The sequence below is a fragment of the Harpegnathos saltator genome, unplaced genomic scaffold (assembly GCF_003227715.2).
Source record: "Harpegnathos saltator strain DR-91 unplaced genomic scaffold, Hsal_v8.6 scaffold774, whole genome shotgun sequence".
NCBI lineage: Eukaryota > Metazoa > Arthropoda > Insecta > Hymenoptera > Formicidae > Harpegnathos > Harpegnathos saltator.
In genome coordinates this window covers 741,069-761,122 of record NW_020230620.1, presented here as the reverse complement: position 1 = coordinate 761,122, position 20,054 = coordinate 741,069, and the positions used below count along the sequence as shown (strand labels likewise).

The window sequence follows — 20,054 nt, the reverse complement described above, 5'->3', positions numbered from 1 at the left end:
AGCCAGATTTTGCAATCCAGCCGTCCATAATTTATGAGAAATAAATGAAGCGTCCGCCGTACCAAGCATCGCAGCGAATCACTCGAAAAATTATTTACGAGATGCAAAATATCGCCTCGTTGACGATACGTATAATTGCCAAACTGTTATAGCATCTTCCTTGAACTATCCCTGAGGGACCCTACGGAGCCAGATTTTGCAATCCGGTCGTCAAAAATTTATAATATATAAATATAAAGCATCAACCGTACCAGAAATTGCAGCGAATCAGATGGAATACCATTTTACAAGAAGCAATATTTTGCCTTGTTGACGTAATATATGTCCATGAACTTGTTTTATTTATTTTATCTTTATTTATTCGTCGGTGAGAGGAATCGGTGGAAGGAGAAATAACTAGAACAGGTCCATGAGCGTAGTTGAAATGCACATTGCATGCCGTTACATGAGGTATGCACGTCTCCTCGCCCTCCTCACAAGATGCTTGACATGACGCATTCGGTTTTTTCACGTGGCACATGTATTTCGAGAAAAATCTTTTGTTCGCTTGCGTGGTTGGACATGGTTCTTGTAACTGCCCATACTTTTTGATCGTGGGGACAACGTACACGTTGTCCCTGTTCTTCTTTTACCTCTTTTATCGAGAAGAATGGCGTAGGGGCCTACTCCCACAAGCCCAGAACTATATATTGAAGGAAAGAAGGAAGGAAGGACGCATTCGGTTGAAATTGGAGTCGCGCGCTTAGGTGGGAGGGCTCTCTGGAGATTGTAACATGTCCAAGAACAAGCACAAAGTCGACAACGGCATTGTCGCCGTCAAGAGCAAGGTGATATATATGTATATTATATGGCTTTCACGATTGGTAGCTGATTGTGGAATGTTCAGAACTATGCATCATGTCCGTATTGTGCGTTGCAGTTTGATGCCGACATCATCAGGTTTTCTATTAATCGTGACGAGCCTATGAGTTATGAGGATTTTGGCAAGTTATTGGCACAACGACATGACATCGGGCCTGATATAAACTTTCTTATTTGGTATACGGATCCTACAGATGGAGATCTGCTGTCTATTAATAATGATAACAATCTGGCTAGGGCTTTGCTAGCTAGCAAACCATTGCTCAGAATTTTTACTCAGAGGAAAGGTAACAATCCTATGTTTGATTGTGTGTTTGTGTGTGTGTGTGTGTGTACATTCTAAGCATGCATGAATATCTCTATTCAATGTAGTTGTCATTGTGACAGGTGACAGATTAGAGGATATCAACGCATATGGTACAATGAAAACCAAAAATTTGATATCTAGTATTTTGGGTAGTACACCAGGCAAGCCAAAGCCATTAGCTATCTCTAATCCACATGATTTTAGGCAGGTGAGTTTTCACAGTGTACTTTGTCATGCATCACTTTCTCTATACGCTCTAGTAAACTAGTTTATCATATAATTGCTTTTACTGCTAAGTGTCTGTAATCATTGATGTCGATATACTGCCAGAAACTTGTCGACGTGTACGTCTTTTAAAACATGGCTCAGACAAACCCTTGGGATTTTACATCAAGGATGGTGAAAGTTTTCGTATATTGACACCATCTGCTGGTGGTGGAATCGAGAAGGTACCAGGTGTATTCATTAGCAGACTGGTACCAGGTGGCTTGGTAGAAAGCACAGGTCTTTTAGCAGTCAATGATGAAGTTTTAGAAGTGAATGGTATTGAAATTGCTGGGAAAACACTCGATCAGGTGAGTAATTCTTCCATGAAAACTTTTAGTCACACCATGATGCATTAGTGATAGAATAGAGTAAAACATAATAGATAAAATTTATTTTGAATTGTTAGCATATCTCTCATCTATTTTTATACTTTTGTATAATTAGTCACATTTTATTCTTTATTGTTGGTAATATTTCATTCTAAATATTTGCACGACAGTCAAGAATGTAAATGAGATATCTGTGCAACAAATTGGCAAATTATTTGTTGCAATCAATGATCAATTAATACAACACACGCAACGCGTCTTTGCGTTTAATTCTCTTCAATTTTTTTTAATGTTATTGCATTTATGTGAGAGCAGATGACCTCGTCGCGGCTCATTTTCACGTAAGAGCCAATTATCGTCCGAGAGCCGTCAATCTACACAAAGCGCCGGCACTTCAGCCACGATCAAGGTGTGCTGCATCTCTAAGACGACGACGATGATTGATTGTACCGAATTAAGTGCTCAATTTAACCCTTTCGCTGCGGCGCGCTTTCATCGAAAACCGTCCACTGGGTGTGCTGAGCGATATTCGCGTTTTAAAATTTTTACGTACTAATGTATGCAGATTCTACATCAATGCATATATAAAGTTTTTCAAGTTGTATGTAAACGCTTTGCTGTCTGCAAATGAGAGGCTACTTTTTGAGGGCGTATATACATGGCTTCCTCAGCGCAAGGGTTAATAACGTCCGCTGTGTTTGCTCGTGAGAGAGAGAGAGAGAGAGGGAGAGAGAGAGAGAGAGAGAGAGGGAGAGAGAGAGAGGGAGAGAGAGAGAGAGAGAGAGAGAGAGAGAGAGAGAGAAAGAGAGAGAGGTTATTTACTCAATATACATAAGATACCGATGTATGTATAATATACATCGCATATATAAGATATGGATGACAATATAGCAAGACTATTGATCGTTGGTTATATTTACGCGTTCACCTGATAGAGGCTTCTCTTTCAGTTCATGAAGACAAATTGTTGTCAAATGTTACTTACCAGGTTTGTAAATATGAAACCGGAATTTGCCCATAGATGGCTCTAGCTGTCAATGTACTTACCGTCAAACCGCGTCATTGGCGCCATTTCTATTTGTTGACATCTGACAAAGATTTTCAACTCACAACAATACAAGTTTCATACAACAGCATAGCGTTTATAATAGCGTTGAACATGTCGAATTTTGTGCCTGGAAGGTACGATTTGTGGACAGCATTGATTTTCTGTTACCATTTGAAGAAAACTGCTGCAGAATCGCATCGAATGCTTGTCGAAGCTTACGGTGAGCATGCTCTTGGTAAATCACTACTTTGAGTGGTTTAAAAAATTCAAACGTGGCGATTTTGACGCGAGAAACGAAGAACGTGGAAGACCACCGAAAAAGTTTGAAGACAGCGAATTGCAAGCATCATTGGATGAGGATGATGCTCAAACGCAACAACAACTCGCGGATCAATTAAATATGACACGAGAAGCCGTCTCCATACGTTTGAAAGCCATGGGAAAAATGCAGAAGATGGGAAAATGGGTTCCACATGAACTGAATGAAAGACAGCAGGAAAACCGAAAAACCACTTGCGAAACGCTGCTCGCCAGGTACAAAAGAAAGTAATTTCTCCATCGAATTGTGACTGGCGATGAAAAGTGGATATATTTTGAGAATCCTAAGCGTAAAAGATCATGGGTAACTCCAGGCGAACCACCGACATCGACTGCAAGGCCAAATCGCTATGGACGGAAGACAATGCTCTGTGTTTGGTGGAATCAGAAGGTTGTAATCTATAATGAGCTGCTAAAACCTGGCGAAACCGTTAATACTGAACGCTACCGACAACAAATGATCGATTTGAATTAAACTTTGCGTGAAGAACGACCAGAATATAAAAAAAAGCAACACAAAGTGATTTTGCTTCATGATAATGCACCATCACACACAGCAAAACTGGTCAAGGAAACAATTGAGGCGTTTAGTTGGGAAATATTTTCGCATGTGGCTTACTCACCAGACTTGGCTCCGTCCGATTACTACTTATTTGCATCGATGGGACACGCACTTGCTGAGCAGCACTTCACTTCTTACGAAAATGTACGAAAATGGCTCGATGACTGGTTTGCCTCAAAAGAGCAACAGTTTTTTTGGCATGGCATCCACAAATTGTCAGACAGGTGGGAAAAATGTATAGCTAGCGATGGGCAATACTTCGAATAAAATATTTTTTATCATTTTCATACAATAAACGTGTATTTTCTATACAAAAATTTCGGTTTCATATTTACATACCTGGTATATCTCTCTGTCGCATTCCAGTTGCGCGTCCTTTGAAAACGATATAAAGAAAAAAGAAAAAAAAAGAAAACTAAATATTCCCGTTGCGTAAGCGCATTCATATACGCCTATTCGTGTATCGACTCTGTCTACTCCATTGCGTGTTTACACAGTGTTAAAATTTTCGAATTTTAATTTCATTTCTATCTGTGTTATATATATCTGTTGACCGATCGCGAATCGAGAATCGAGGAGACGAGGTGAGGCGTTTCAAGGCGGTAAATAACGACGAATCCGTACGTGTAGTAAAGTATCGCTCTTATTAATACACATTGTGCCTTCGTCCGAATGGTATTAATACGTTAGATGTAGTATTACATTCCGATTGTATATTTTACACACCGTCGCAGAGGAAGCAAGAAGCGAGATAGCGCGTTTCCCTAAGAAATCTATACTGCCTCGATATGGTTACGCGCGAGTTTGTTTTCGACATGTTCGCTCGATCCTACTTTTTCTACGCAAGCCTATTTTTCTACACGATTCGGAGGGACATGTACATATTAGAAGGAGAGGGGGAGAGGGGGAGAGAGAGAGAGAGAGATGTAAATATATACTCTATAAATAATGTAACTATATACGATTTCTATATCTAGTTTGTTCTTCTCGCTGAAAAAACCCAAATGTATTACATACGCGGACTTCCATAGTGAACGTTGTCATCTCGACGGATCGTTCCGTAGCCAAATTCTCGCGTTAATTTTCGTTATTTTATTAATTTTCGTTCGCCTTGCAAACCACCGAGATACGTATGTATTTCCAGCTCGATTTTCACCCGCTCGAACATTCGGCGCTCATGCCCCTCGTAGCAGATCATGTATTATTTAAAAGGAAAAAGAAAGTGGTTTCCTCTCTTCGAAAATGATGCGATATATTTATCGTATGTGTACGAGTTAGAGAAAATGTTTCATTGAGAGAATAATTATTATTAATAATAATTATTATTGCGTACTTCATTGCTCTAGACTAGGTTCTATTTTTGTACTTAACCCTTGTCCCCGCTCCTTGTTCCCGTCTACACCTCTTTTGCTCTAGATAGAATATAAATTAGACAAATCCGCGAGGGAAGTTGTCTTGTTTTGTTCGAGATGTGGAAGCGACTATCAGCTTCCATCGGTTTTGCATGCAGACGTCAACGGTAAATTAGAGAGCCCTCGCGGGAACACACAAATAGAATATATATATTTTTTATTTGTAAATCAATCTGAGAAGTAAACCATATGAGATTTTACTTTAGGACGCGAGAATGGATTATACACTCGACTCTCTCTCTCTCTCTCTCTCTCTCTGTCTCCTTCAAATATAATAGATGTACATTATATATTACTTTAATATAACTCATTTAATATCTCTTGTACAAATGCACTCACAAATGTCTCAAACATTCTTGTTACATCAGTAACGCTCAGTCAGTGCTCTCTTACGTCATAAAAAAACGTGGAAGAACCAACGAAAGTTATTACACATACGCACACGTTTTCAGACACTTCTTTCAAAACATCGATGAAAAAGATGACTCGACAATGTGCACAATAACTTAATTTTACGTAGGAAAAGAATATTCGGCATATATGAATGTCTCTCCAACGAGTTTCTGGACAACAGCAACGTTAACTGAAACTAGATCTCAAATGGAAAGAAGTCTAAACAAACTTTCAGCGCAATTTGCACGTAAAAATGTCCACGGGCTCACGACCGATTAGAAGAACTTTAAATGTAACTATACACTGTATAGTTACGACTTTTTAAATTATGTCTGTCTTTCTCTTTCTCTCTCTGGAATATCCTCGCCTCGTATTCTCATCCGCTATTACAATTCATCGTGCTCCTCGTCTTTCTCATCCTCGGCGTCGATGTCCGAGACCTTCTCCTCCGTATCGTTGCTAGGCATCTCCTCGTCCTGCATCTCCTCTTCTTCGGGCACCTCATCCACAGAGATGCCTAAGGTCTTCCTCATCATCTGCTCCACGCTGGTCGCAAAACCGGCGGTCTCTTTGAGCATGTAGCCGGACCGTAGCACAGAAGTGCGATACATCATCAGAGCGATGTCCTTCGCCGTCTGATCGGCCAAGTCGACCTCAACACGACGCAACAGCTCCCTGATGAGCGGATGACGTGGGTTGATCTCCAGCATCTTCTTCTGGTTCAGGTAGTAGGATTTCTGTGGATCGTCCGACTTTTGATGCGCGTTCGAGATCGCTAGTCTCTCCATATTGCCGGTCCAGCCGAACATGCTGGCGACCAAAGCGCAAGGCGAGTCGGTCAAACGCTCGGACACCTGCGCCTTGCTGATGTGTTCCTTCAAGATGTCGTTTAGCCACTTAATCAACGGTTCAAACGTCGTCTTCAATTGCTCCATTCGCTCCTTGGCTTTCTCGCCCTCGTTGAGCGTGAATCCTTCCTTCGCGACATTCTGGAATTTCTTGCCTTCAAACTCGGACAGTGACGAGATAGCGTACTCGTCCGCAGCCTCGGACAATTGCAGCACCTCGTAGCCCTTTTTCTCGAGACGCTCGACGAACGGTGACTTCTTCACCTCGTCTTCCGACGACCCGGCGATGTAGAAGATGTGCTGCTGGTTGGGTTTCATACGGGCGACGTAGTCAGCCAAGAAGGTCATTTCCTTCTGGGTGGACGACTGGAATTGCAAGAGCTTGGACAGTCTCGCACGATTTTGCACGTCATCGACCAAGCCCAGCTTGATGTTTGTGCTGTATTCCTTCCAGAACTTTTCATAGTCCTCTTTGGGGATCTTCTTGATCATGTCCAATACTTTCCTGACCAGCTTTTTCTTGATTACCTTGATCAGCTTATGTTGCTGAAGATTCTCACGGGAAACATTGAGCGGCAGATCGTCGCTATCCACGATACCACGGATAAACGACAGGTAATTCGGCATCATATCGTTGAACTTATCGGTAATGAAGACTCTTCGCACGTACAACTTGATGTTATCCGACTTGGTGCCATAACGATTGAAACTGTCGCCCGGTTGAACCTTGGGGATGAACAAGACAGACTTGAATGTAACTTCACCCTCAGCGACAAAGTGTATCTTTGCTAAGGGCTCCTGGTTGTCCTTGGTGAGTGTTCTGTAAAATTCATTATACTCCTTATCTTCGACTTCACTCGGTTTCATCGTCCAGATCGGCTTGGAATCGTTCAACAATTCCCAATCCCACACGGTTTTTTCTATTTTCTTGGATTTCTTCTCGTCTGCATCTTCCTCCACCTTTGTATCATCTTCATCCTCTATCTTGTCCTCAGAGGCATCTTTTTCCGCATCTTCTTTCGTGGGTTTATCACTCTCCTCTTCGTCTGCGTCGACTTGAATGACCTTGCTGTTCCACAAGTATATGGGGAAGTTGATAAACTGTGAGTACTTCTTCACCAAGGTCTTTATCGTGTCTGGCTCCAAAAAGTCTAGTGCTTCATCCTTCAGATGCAAGCTATGAAACAGAGTACAAATTAGTATCGATTGAAAGTTCAACTCAAAGACTTTACAATCGACTAAAGTATATTTTGAGATTGAGATTGATTTAGTCTTAGATTGTATAGTTTACCTGACAGTTGTTCCTCTCTTCAAAGTATCTCCCCGTGGATCTTCAACAATGCTGTAATTGCTACTGTCAGACTCCCAAATGTATTGTTTGTCGTCATTGTGTTTAGTGGTAACAATCACAACATTTGAGACTAAGTAAGCAGAATAGAAACCTACACCAAACTGCCCAATCATGTCATTCATATCTTGAACATTAGTGGCCTCCTGCATCTTCCCTAAGAACTCAGCTGTGCCAGATTTTGCAATGGTTCCAAGATTGCTTACTAAGTCTTGTTTAGTCATACCAATACCAGAATCCATTATGTGTAACACCTTGTTGTCTTTGTCAGCTTTTAATCTAATAGCTAGTTCACTGTTGGTATCTAATACGCTCCTGTCAGTGAGAGACAACAGCCTGATCTTATCCAAAGCATCGGATGCATTAGAGATCAATTCTCTGAGATAGATTTCTTTATTACGGTACAGAGAATTAATGATAAGCTTCATCATACGATTGACCTCAGTCTGAAATGCAAATTTCTCAGCTTTCTCCCTCAGTTCCTTTATCTGAGCAGTATTTAAACCATCTATTTTTATCGCTTCTTCTTCTCTTTGAACTGCTTCGTGATCTATAATACACACAATCAGGATATTTATTTTCTCCCAACATATGATTCTTAAACTATGAAGGTCAAAGAGAAAACAACCAAAAGGAAAACAAACAACAAAAGAAAACAATTCACCGGTCAACCGGCAATACAAGTATTTATTGAATATCTTGAATGTATCGATCACATTTTTCGTCTTTTGTATATCTCTTTTCTTTTTAGTTAATAGTTAAAACAACATGCGAACAGATTCCTACCATCTGTTATAATATTCACACACAGAAATTTCAGGATTGTATGCCGATCAATTACAATCAGCTTACAAATTACATCGTGTAACACAAACCTGTTCTGGATGCCTCGCGACTCGCACCGAGGTCGTCGTCGACGGTCCCAACATTCTCCTCGTTTTCGCTGGCGGAAACGAGCCCTGAGGAGCAGGTAAAAACACGGAATAAGTACAATCGCACGGCGCGGTTCGCCGAAGTCGCGCGCCGTTTGGCCTCGGATATATTACACGGGGCGATTACTTACCCGCCAGCATGAGCAAAGCCGCAATTACAACGTAAAGTTTCTTCATCGTCGCCACGCGCGCGCGCGAACTGTGAGCGATTGACGAAGAAGGAAAGAAACCACGGTGTCACTCAGCCACGCACGGCTCCAACCAACGTCACTGGCAACGTCCAACTTGTCACAGAAGCACCGCGAGGACGGCGGATATATCAAGCGCACCGGCGGACCCGGCCGTCCAATCGCATCGAACCACGGCAGCAGCCGCGCGCGCCAATAGCGAGCGTGCCGGCAGCAGCTTCATCCAAATGTCCTTCCGTTATTGGTCCAGCGTTACACACATGCCTCTTCCACGTTCTAGAAAATTCATCAGTGCCGAACGCATCAATTCCGTTCGACACGTATCCGCGCGGCTATCGCGAATCGAATTACCGATAAGTATGCGCAGCCATGTGGAGATAAACAAATTCGTCCTTACGGAAAGGTAAAATTTCAGGCGACGTTAAGTTCTTAACGTCGGCTAAATCTGCTCTCGCCCCCGTTGTTGTTGTTTACGAGTAATTTCACCTTCGTCACACATATACTTTTTTCATATCTTTTTAAAGTAATACTTTCCGATATCATATTCGACATTTGTATAATTATATCGACGCGATAGATCATCATGAGAGAAACGTCGAGTCCAACATCCGTCTGATGTGAATATTGGCGATTTGCAATAATGATAAAATATAAATTCTCGATGAGGGAAAGGAGTAAAGCAGGTAAAGCAGGTTGTTCTCTTAGCGACAGGCCGACTGGCGCAATCTGGACCTTCATGTGTCGCGATAGCAGTATATTTTAAAGCGGGATCCTACAACACGATGGGAAACGACGCTTTCTCCTCGCTGCTTTAACTCTTGTTTTAAAATTAATCCCATGGATGAGATATCGTCGTATGAAAAACTATCGGAATATAATAAGTCTGAAAAATATTGGTCTGTTCTTTTCTGCTGCACTGCAGAACTAGTGCAATAAGTTAGAATGAGATAACTATATTTTTTCTCACTTTAACTTATTGCACCAGTTCAGTAGTGCAGCTCAAAAGAACAGACCATATGTTGCATTCTCATCGCCTCCATCTTCGTCGCGGCCAAAGTAAGAAGCATTTACTGCACGGTGTCGTTGGTAACAAAGCAACCAACAGTAAAACATGAGTTGTCTTCTTTGCAGTTGGTAATATCGTCACCTTCGATTACCACTACGAACCCGCCCGCGAATTTACTAAAGTTACCCGGGTCTTCATCTCAGCCACTTCACCGGTGAGACTTCAACTTGTCATCCTTTCTGCGTACCCACGATCCTGCAAGCGCATATTATCCAGCACGGGAATGACTGTTGTTACAATCTGCCACTCTGCTCGCTATTTATTAACGAGTAAGTATAGTTTGTTCCGGCGCAACCTATACCATCTAGAGCTATTACTCTTCGGCAACTCCGAAGTTCCGAAGCTTCGAATGATCCGTCAACTTCGAAAGTCAACTTTGAAGCTTGGAAGCTTTTGTGCCGAAGCTTCGAACATTAGTCTTCGAAGATGTCACTCTTCGAAGCTTCGATATATTTCGAGCTTCGAAGGATGCGCCGCGGTTGTTTCCGACCCGATCAGTCAGAAGCACAATATTGATTCGATATATTCTACATTCCGTGGATATAATAAAAGTATCAGCTCGTGGCAGCTTCGATTCTCGCGAACACCTTCGAATTCTCGAAATCTCGAAGTTCGAAGACTGAAACTTCGAAGGTCCGATGCTTCGATCGTCAAATATTTTATATCGAAGCTTCGAATACGACGAAGACTTGGAAGAAAAATTATACCTCCAGTCGTATCATGACTTTCCAGATACAATGTGCATTTACTGCATATTAACTTTTGCATTACAGATATACACGTGTCATTGCCGCCACTTGAGTACCAGTTGCGCACTATAATCGTATGCGAAACAGGATTTAAAATCGCGACTACATTGTAGCGGCTATCAGCTCTATCTGTAGCTCAATCATCCGGCTCTAGTAGATAGAGCTCTGATCAAATATGCACGATAATTTACCCAGTTCGCGGACTTTCCACCGCGAACGCCGTTCAACCTTGTGTTCTTGGCGTCAATCGAATGCGGAGGTCAAGGTGACATCAACACACTGACAAGAATAAACAGTCTAACGATACATTGTCACAGCGTGTGTTCGTTCGGGAAGTAGCTTCGAGCGGTCGTTTTTAGCTTCTTCTCGATCGACATCCTGTTTTCTCGCGCGAAAGCTCGGATTTTCGGATTTGTCGATTCTCTATCGATTATTATCTCTCAGACCGTGGGATTTTTCACGATAAAACTAATGCTCGAGTGTTGGTAGAATGACGCACCCCGATAGAGATCAACGTGTCGATCGTACCTTCTCCTGCAATCGGCGTGTACTGTCGTGTTATATTTGTTTTACAGATCGGCATTTCATGTTCGAGGATGAGTACCCGCGAGTCCCGAAGATGTTCGATAGAGAAGAACACGCGCGGCTGGACGACTCTCTCTCTGCGACAACAATGACCGGATGTGCAAACGTTCGATGAGAAGCGGCGCTCCCCTCCGCCCCTCAAGGGAATTCCATCATCGCGATTTGTTGTTTGAGACGATTAGGCGATTTGCGGCGCGGTGCGCAACGGAGCGCTAAGCGACGCTCCCTTCGATGGATCTCCACTTGGGAGATTCATCACTCTGCTAATGGGGCAATTAATGGAGCGAAAAACATGGCCCACATGATGCGCAAGGAGGCGCAAGAGGTCTCCTCTACGAGACTCGCGCTTCATACGTGAGACACTCGAGCTAATATCTCGAATTAATTCATCTATACTCAGAGATTACAGCCAGGCCTTTAATTCGTCTGTCAGTCGCGCAGAGAAGATTCTCCTTAAGACTTGGCCGGCAGGTGGAAACTTCTCAAGGACGTCTCAGAGGTGTCTTTAAGACGTCCCACTTTTCTCAGCATCTAGACGTCTTTCAAAAGTTTCCGCCACCTGAGTGATTAACACGTTCGCTACGAGTATGTCACATATATGTGACACGCCGACTTCTCGCTTGAAGTCCATTTCCCTGCTCGTGATATTCGATTCCGCTCAAGTTCGATAGCGACACGTCGCACACGTGTGTGTGTGTGTGTGTGTGTGTGTGTGTGTGTGTGTGTGTGTGTGTGTGTGTGTGTGTGTGTGTGTGTGTGTGTGAACAGCGCGGCGATTTTTCTCCTTGTTCTATATCCACCGGAACAACAAAGTCCGTTCCGGCCGACCGCGTGAAAACAAATACAACGTGGTCTGCGGGGAGAGTTACTTCTTCGAATAAGCCGCGCGCTAACGAACGTGTTGACACAATAATGTTGACTAATTATCGCAGCCATCTTAACGATTTGCGTAAAATTACAGCGACGAGAGACTTCCTGCCGAGGCCTGCGAGACGAGTCTGCCGTTCAACCACCTTTCCGGGGTCTCCGTGTCGGTCCTCGCACGCAGGTCCTCCGGTTCTTCGGCCACCCGACGGCGACGACGATCGGTATCGATGGATCGGTCGATGCAATCGACAATGGCTCGCGCGAGCAGTGATGCGCGTGTTGTGACACGCCGGTCGTTATGGATACGTGTCGCCGGGACCATCGGCGTAATGTATAGGCTCTTCCTTCACGTCGCGCGTCACACGGCACGCTCTCGTCAGAGGTGTGTACTACTACGTGCGCGACGTGTAGAGTCGCGCTATAGGATCGTCGTCCGCGAGGTCCGTGCCATGCCGGAGGATCGCCACTCGCTTGCCGATCCTCTTGAAAAATACGTCGTACCGCCGTCGCCGCCGCCGCCGCCACCGCCGCGCCGCTGAAGAGGACGCCGAGAAGAGGACCGAGCCGCGAGGAGGTTCCTCCAGCTCGCAGCCGCCCCGACTGGCCGTCCCTCTCCCTTCGCCCGCGCTGCTCCTGTTGCGCGACCTCCGCTGTGTCCTCCGCTGTTCGCCGGAAGCTGCGCGAGCCGAGGTGAGTGGTGTCGCGCTCCGGAAGGACGTCCAGCGAAGACCGTCTTCTCGTCTTCGCGCTTTCACCCCGCGAGTCGCGCAGATAAATGAGTAATTTCATGGATAAATCGACTCGCGCTCCGTATCCTCCCGATTGTTCAGAGCGATAAACTCGCTCTCGGCGAGTTCCAGGTAGAAAAAAATTGTAATTATCTGAAGGTGAGAGCTCAGAGAGCGACGGGAGAATGATTGGATCATGAAGAAGGGGGCCTTGACGTGATTATTGTCTCATCACTCAAGCGCCATCGTGAATTTCTGCTCTGCTTGGCGTGTCTCTTTCGATGTTTCTACGATGGACTGTGCGTGTTTAGACTTATGTCGGCGGCGGGTTGACATTTCGTCGTGCGCACATCATGCCGCTACATTGTCCAAGCCCTGTAGTCGCGTGACTAAAAACGCCCGTCGAAGGAGCAGCTCTGAAAACGCGTGATAAAATGCGGCTGCCCCGCCCCGGCCTAGTTTCCATACGACGGCAGCAATTTTCCTGGTATATTCTGAACGTCGGACGTCCGCTAATATTTAATATCCTGTCGATGCTCCGATTACCGGCAAAACAACACGCCGCTCCGCTCGGTCAGCTCGAGTCTGCGAAAAGGCGAAGTCGATACCGCGGTCAGGTCCTTGTACTTTGCGGATATGTACACCGTGTCGTGGAGGAATCTGTTTAATGCCTCCGCTACTAGGCTTGTAACCTTCGCTCTAATGCTCAAACAACTCGAGAATAGCACCCGTGGTTTCCTCGAAGGCACCAGCCGCGCGGAAGATTGACTTGGATGTTCACAAAGGACGGTAATGTTTGAACGCACGGTTTCATCTTCCACGAACGATTTAATGCATCCGGAAGGTGCTGTCTTTTATGCTGGGCTGTTGCGAGAGATTTGTGAAATGAGATAGAAAACGAAATTATCCGATTCCGAAGGATTCGTGACTCCTGCGAGCGAAGTGAGCTGAGCACAGACTCGATATTCTTTCAGACATTCGACGAGGACTTGGCATCTTTCTGGTTTGACACCAAAATATTCCTATGAGAATTGACTAGAGATAGATATATTTATTCTTCAGCTATTTCACAGCTAAGAAGGGACTTGGTTTATAATAAGACCTTATTACCGCAGAGTAACCTTATATAAGGTTTTCAATAAACCTTATTCATCCATCCATTCTTTCTCACACTCATTTCCTTTACTTTATCCTATTCTACATATATATAACTTAAAAATGAACTTAACATTTCAATATTACTATTTCAGTTCTACTATTTCTTACTACTATTTCTTACACCTTCATGAATCATCCTATATTACCTGTGTCGCCCTGTCTTATAGCTAATTCTTACATTTTAATATTTTAAATAAATTGATTGATTATACCTTGCTTATCTGCTATATTCGCCATTAATCACCATTAATCGTTTGATTTCTTTTTCTTTCCCTCCGCTCTTGCAATTTCTTATCTTTCTCTTTCCATATCTTTATTGTTCTTTCCTTTTCCTTTTTCTTCTGTTAACTCTTCTCCCCGTATCTTTTCCTTTATTTCCCCCTTCCCCCTCCCCCCGTTAGAGAATCGATTAGACAATTTACAAGCTTTTTCTGCATACCAACCCGATAACATCAAGACTCTGCGGAAGCCACCGTCGAAGCATTAAATAATAAAACAACGAAACTTGTCTCTCCCGCCACGTCACGTGTTCCTAATTTGATATATTCTACATATCATGTTTCTTTTACTCAGCCTATCGCTTGATGTTAATGTCGTCTGGAAAAAAAAGCGACAAGTATCTGGCAAGCGGTGGGCAACAACGAGGCTCTTGTGTGACCGAAGCTTTCAGAACGGACGACGCGATTTTCGGCCGCTGAGGCTGCGGGAAGAAAGCCCCGAGGAGTAATTGAAGACGATTAACGAGCGAGTTTCTAGACACACATGGCCCGCGAGGCGCCGATGGAAGCTCAATGTAGCATTTGCCAGCGAGTTGACCGCTTGCCGTCGGACGCGACTAATCAATGACCCATTTCGCGAGTGTGTCTCTGTGCACGCGCGACAATGGCAATGCGGAAAAAAAGGTTGTCGTTGCCGCGCGTGGAAAAAATCGCCCCGTGCTGCGCGCTGCCGGGAATACCCTGAGAAAACCATTCATTGATTTCCGAGTTAGAATTTTCCGGTTGTTCCAACTGCTTGGTGAGCAAACTGATAATTAAATCATACGTCTGTCTTTGTCTACGTTGGAAAGGAAGAACAAAGATAAACACATGATTTAACTGTCAGTTAACCAAGCAAGAAGTTGGAACAATCGGTTCTTAACACGAACGCATCTTGCGAGGGTGAGCATCCTTTTCGACTCCTCAGCAGCTGAAAGCCGACGTCCACTCTTGTCAATCTGTTCTCTTCTTCTGGTCACATCCTCTCACCGGGAACTCGCTATTGTCAAATAGCGAGATACTGGCCGGCATCGCGCTGTGCGAATGTAGTCCGCTTTTCGCGAATGTAGCCGTCAGGTGTTCCAAATATGACCTTCCTCTCCCTCTCTACCTGTCGTCGCATCTGACTCACAGTCGTCACGTGAGCTGGTGATCACATTCTCTTTTCAGCGATGTTCAGTCTGCGGCCTCAGAGTGCCACCACGAGGCAGGAGATTGAGATGATCAACAAGGCCCAACGGGCAATACACAACACCACGGACTGCATGGAGAAGCTGCGTCTGCTCTGCTTGGCCAGGGGTGCCAACGGCATCCTCGGTCTGGGTAGGTGAGTCTCTCGACGGCGAGTATTCTTTGTTTATACCGCGAAGCAGGCCGAGGTGAAGAGATTAGTCGGGATTGTTGGCGCTCGTCGTCCGGCGATGTCGTCGGCGTGCACGCTGACGTGCGGTGTGTGATTTCCTTTTCCCACGAGCGCACGCACGACGATGAGTCAGTTGAAACGACCGTCCTTGACCTTTCTCGAGAGACCTCCGAGTGTCATCCGACGTCGTAACGATGATGAATTTCAGGACGTTCCGTCGCATGGACGACGATGGCAACAAGAAGCTGAATCTTGAGGAGTTCACGAAGGGCCTGGAGGAAACCGGGCTGGAGTTATCCGAGGACGAGATCAACGATATCTTTCAGAAGTTTGATACCGACACCGACGGTAACATCAGCGTCGACGAGTTCCTCGTCGGCATCAGAGTGAGTGTCTCCAACAATCTGCCGACTTCAAGCCGTAGACTCGCGCGCAATAGAGCTTTTACACACTTGCTCGTTCAATCGCATTGAATGTTCTCTCAAGCGCTACTTTTTGCATGCCTGGCGAGAAAACAAAGAGACCAAGATGCACCATTTCCGCTTTGTAGGAACTTTGTAGCAGAAATTACAAAAAAAAGTTTGAACGCTCTGCTTCTTTTAGCCGCAGATGTCTCAGAGCCGCAAGAATGTGGTCGAGCAGGCGTTCCAGAAATTGGACAAGTCCGGCGACGGCCGGATCACCGTCGACGACCTGAAGGGCGTCTACAACGTCAAATGTCATCCGCGTTACATCAGCGGCGAGGAGAGCGAGGAGAGCATCTTGAACAAGTTCCTGTCCAACTTCGAGCAAGGCACTTCGGACGGCATCGTAAGTGCCTCAATTGCATTTCTCACATTAGGTCAGCGCTAAATTGAATCGCTCTCGGCGATGCTGGTATCTCGTCGACGAGCTCCATCGGATGTGTATTCTAATCGAGTTTATTACCCCGCAGCTGCGCTGAATCGCATTACCGGCCTACGAATCAGTCTCGGTCAGCGGCCGCGTCGAATCGATTTCGCTATTCGCGAGTACAAAAGGACACGAAAAATCCTTCTATCGCTTGTTTCGATAATCGTTCAGACGGAACGAGGCTCGACTGTGATCTCTTAATTATTAATGAGCGTTCTCTCTCTCTCTCTCTCTCTCTCTCTCTCTCTCTCTCTCTCTCTCTCTCTCTCTCTCTCTCTCTCTCTCTCTCTCTCTCTCTCTCTCTCTCTCTCTCTCTCTCTCTCTCTCTCTCCTTCTCTTTCTAACTTCTTCTTTGCTAACTCATTGAATGTTAATCGGCGGAGTAGCTCTAGCACGCGATATAACCGAAAAATACTTGCGAAAGTTTGTCAGTCTTTCAGCCACATTTCTTTCTATTTATAGAAATGAAACAATTCAGATATATGTTTTATCGAAGCAGAGCTTGCCTTCATTATTCACCGGTTTCTATTGCAGATAATTAGTCGGATTCTGTACATGTGTGTGAGGAAGAAGTGACTCATCTCTTGTTCCTTTGAAATCATCGATCTATTTCTCAATTTCCTCGACATTTCCGAACACCCAAAAAGAAGTAATTTTAGAACGAACGGAATCATCTAAATTTTAGAGAATTTTATCCTTATACATGGCCCCACATCCTCTTAAGACTAAGAGGAAAATATTATAAACAAACACATTATTCTTAAAGTTAGAGAGATTATACGTTATATGTATAATGCAAATCTTAATGATTTCATAACATAAATTTCCTCTTATACACAGATTATTTAATATTTTTTAACAGGATTATTATTTATTCTTACTGTATTTTATTTTTACAGGTTATACTAGTTAATTTGAAAAAAAATTATTATAATGTATAGTGAAAAGTAATACACATATATAGATATACTTGTGGCTCCGATTTTATAATAAGTAGGCACAAATGAAATAAGATCATCGTAACAAATGAATTTTCAATCAGTTTTGTTATGGACTTCATAGCTACAAAGATGTTCATCATAACCAATTGTACGAGACATAGTTAAAAAAAAGAATATATTACTTAATTTCTCGCAATAGATTATAAACAGTATTTGACCAAATATGGGTAAATTATCTTTGTTATCTGTGTTACAGCAACAAACATACCTTTTTTAAAAAACGTTCCAAATATTCTGACCCACGAGCATATGGTTATTTTTTCGTTCATGCAGAATATGACTGAACAAAAAAAGTCGACATTTAAATCAACATATTCCTCTTCGTATAAGAGGAAAATTAATTGATAGATTGAAGAGGAAATCCTCTTGAAATAAGAGGAAAGCAATTGGAATAATATCTAATAAATTTTAGACGAATGGTTCACTTTAATCGCTTGATCGAAAGAGGAATCCTTCTTCTGTAAAAGGCTTGGCTTAGAATATAAGAGACTATGGGAAAAATTACTTTATAAATAGAATTTTTTTTTTTTCGGTGAATCATGCTCTCGATAAATCTGTACACGGAGAGGAAAGACTGGCTGAGTTTGCATGATGTGATGAACGAACGGAAGAGGCGTTTTGGCCGAAGGAAATGTAATTGCTGGTCCTTTCCTGAATTTGGTTCTAGGAAAAAACCTTCTTTGTTTCCTTCAACCGAAGTGCGTTTGATCAATTCAACCAGTTTCTGTTAAACATGTTGAACTCTTTGTGTTTTTGCTACGGAAATCATAGAGAGATTGGAAATCCAGTGCGTTGCATAATGTTAATTATTAAGATGATTATACGCAATAAGAGATACCGGACAGATTTGCCGGTTTTTCCTCTGCGAGAAGTCTTATTCTTATTCAAATCACTCGCCGGTTGACAACACGCGCTCATCGTGATCGTCTCTTGTTTTGCTTCAGGTAACGGAGGAGGAGTTTCTGAATTACTACTGCGCCATCAGCGCGAGCATAGATCACGACGCTTACTTCGACCTGATGATGCGCAACGCTTACAAATTGTAAATCTCGAAACCGGCGCTTACACTTGGACGACACAACGCCGTCTCATCCTTCCGTTCGGCGATAATCGTTGCGGCTGCATCGGACGAATGTATAAATTAATATCGTCATTGTTACATCGTACCGAGTGTGCCTTAGCTTGCTGTTAGACTCTTGCACGTAGTGCGCCGATTGCGCAAATCCAAAAGCATCGTATGCTGTTCTCGATAATGATAAAGTCGTCCACTCTTGATTTCGATCATCGAAATTAATAGCGGGTATACATACACTCTTTCCGTATACATACAAATCTATCGGTCATTAATGATTCATCGCAACGTGCGTCCTCGAGCGAGGGAGAAGAGACGCGAGAGGAGACCGGTCTCGGGAGAGACTCATGAAAAATTTATCCGTCACTCCATTGTCACCTTCCTCCCTCCTCCATCCTCGAGTCGGATATAACTTGTTTATTTCTGGAAAGTAGTTGAGCAAATAAAGTGTAAACGAGGCCGGCTATCTGCCGTCTCTCTCTCTCTCTCTCTCTCTCTCTCTCTCTCTCTCTCTCTCTCTCTCTCTCTTTTTCTCATTCTTCTTCAGCGTTCTAATGAATTATCGATAACGACAGAAGTTGGTTATAGGGTCCAATTTTATAGCGCAGCTGCAACCCGCATATATTGGCTGTACCGCTGCACAAACCGCGCGTGCTTTAAGCGTTTCTCTGTAAAACCACGTGCGCTCGCTCCACTGCAAATAAAAACAGTCGCGGTTAGGACGTGCTGAACTGCCGACTGTGAAAATTACCTCGGCACACGTGTGTGTGATCATTGTCCCGTTTCCTTGCGATAAACGATGTGTCACGCTCCAGATGACAACATCGTGTCTCTTGTGCGTTTCTCCGTGTGCGTCTCTCTCTTGTGCGTTTCTATTTCCCGGATTCTATAATCTACAGGCTAAAGTAACCCAAAAAAAGACGTATCCTTATAAAATGTATTCTAATAATTTATATCGTGCCAACGCACGATTTTAGCGTTGTTCGTAACAGGAAGACCATCACGATGCATTTCTCGGAAATCACAAGAATAAGATAAAAAATGTGTAGCATGCAATTGCTATGACTAACATCATGATCAATGCAATCAACGTTTCCTCCCTTTTTCTCGGAAGAGAAACGTTTCCGCTCGCGAGCGAAATCAATTCGATCGAGGCACGAGGAATGGAGAACTAATCACGAAGTCAAAGGAATAAGACAGACAGGATTCAATTTATGATGTAAAAATGAGGGTTGAAATTAATAATAAGTTCAACTCTCGATCAGAAATGAACAGTGATAATACCGAGATTTTATTTTCTTTAATTGCTTCGGAATGAAATTTTCCCCGTCAAAAGAGCTACACGCGACGGCAGTGGAAAATTTATCACACTCTTTCGTTACCGTCAAAAAAATCCTTATCTCCGCGCAAAGTCGAGTTATACGCGACAGATATTGTCCGAGTGTTTCGTTTGCAGCCGATGTCTCTTAGCGAAAGCGGAAATGTAAAGTTGTTGCACAACGAT

General features: G+C 43.6%; 3 protein-coding genes and 1 long non-coding RNA gene across 4 annotated transcripts; 3 read left to right on the top strand and 1 right to left on the bottom strand.

The window, feature by feature from the left end:
* Window positions 1-287: 287 nt before the first annotated feature.
* On the top strand, window positions 288-2,494 carry LOC105191360 (partitioning defective 6 homolog beta). The gene is made up of 5 exons (XM_011154695.3): window positions 288-827; window positions 920-1,148; window positions 1,249-1,380; window positions 1,466-1,743; window positions 2,080-2,494. Exons 1-5 carry the CDS (start codon window positions 774-776, stop codon window positions 2,107-2,109), a joined length of 723 nt encoding a protein of 240 aa, XP_011152997.2. The 5' UTR covers window positions 288-773; the 3' UTR covers window positions 2,110-2,494.
* Window positions 2,495-4,600: 2,106 nt separating this feature from the next.
* On the bottom strand, window positions 4,601-8,946 carry Gp93 (heat shock protein 90 Gp93). Its single transcript, XM_011154694.3, has 4 exons — window positions 8,757-8,946; window positions 8,569-8,652; window positions 7,637-8,243; window positions 4,601-7,522 (listed from the first exon to the last, which is right to left on the bottom strand). The coding sequence occupies exons 1-4, from the start codon at window positions 8,800-8,802 to the stop codon at window positions 5,884-5,886; spliced, it is 2,376 nt and encodes a 791-aa protein (XP_011152996.1). The 5' UTR covers window positions 8,803-8,946; the 3' UTR covers window positions 4,601-5,883.
* Window positions 8,947-9,088: 142 nt separating this feature from the next.
* On the top strand, window positions 9,089-11,900 carry LOC112590293 (uncharacterized). Its single transcript, XR_003114105.1, has 3 exons — window positions 9,089-9,216; window positions 9,945-10,148; window positions 11,204-11,900. It is a non-coding gene; the product is annotated as an uncharacterized LOC112590293 (long non-coding RNA).
* A 113-nt stretch (window positions 11,901-12,013) lies between these two features.
* Window positions 12,014-19,837, top strand: LOC105191358 (calcyphosin-like protein). Its single transcript, XM_011154693.3, has 5 exons — window positions 12,014-12,770; window positions 15,394-15,550; window positions 15,795-15,972; window positions 16,190-16,396; window positions 18,423-19,837. The coding sequence occupies exons 2-5, from the start codon at window positions 15,396-15,398 to the stop codon at window positions 18,522-18,524; spliced, it is 642 nt and encodes a 213-aa protein (XP_011152995.1). The 5' UTR covers window positions 12,014-12,770; window positions 15,394-15,395; the 3' UTR covers window positions 18,525-19,837.
* The last annotated feature ends 217 nt before the right edge of the window (window positions 19,838-20,054 follow it).

Bases quoted from the DNA above. Each gene is read 5' to 3' on its own strand.
- LOC105191360 (XM_011154695.3), top strand. From the start codon at position 774: ATGTCCAAGAACAAGCACAAAGTCGACAACGGCATTGTCGCCGTCAAG. The intron at 1,149-1,248 runs GTAACAATCCTA...TCATTGTGACAG, and splicing joins AATTTTTACTCAGAGGAAAG to GTGACAGATTAGAGGATATC. The intron at 1,381-1,465 runs GTTTTCACAGTG...TTTACTGCTAAG, and splicing joins ACATGATTTTAGGCAGGTGA to TGTCTGTAATCATTGATGTC.
- Gp93 (XM_011154694.3), bottom strand. From the start codon at position 8,802: ATGAAGAAACTTTACGTTGTAATTGCGGCTTTGCTCATGCTGGCGG. The intron at 8,653-8,756 runs GTAAGTAATCGC...CCTGCTCCTCAG, and splicing joins GGCTTTGCTCATGCTGGCGG to GGCTCGTTTCCGCCAGCGAA. The intron at 8,244-8,568 runs GTTTGTGTTACA...TGTGTATTATAG, and splicing joins TCGCGAGGCATCCAGAACAG to ATCACGAAGCAGTTCAAAGA.
- LOC105191358 (XM_011154693.3), top strand. From the start codon at position 15,396: ATGTTCAGTCTGCGGCCTCAGAGTGCCACCACGAGGCAGGAGATTGAG. The intron at 15,551-15,794 runs GTGAGTCTCTCG...GATGAATTTCAG, and splicing joins GGCATCCTCGGTCTGGGTAG to GACGTTCCGTCGCATGGACG. The intron at 15,973-16,189 runs GTGAGTGTCTCC...TGCTTCTTTTAG, and splicing joins AGTTCCTCGTCGGCATCAGA to CCGCAGATGTCTCAGAGCCG.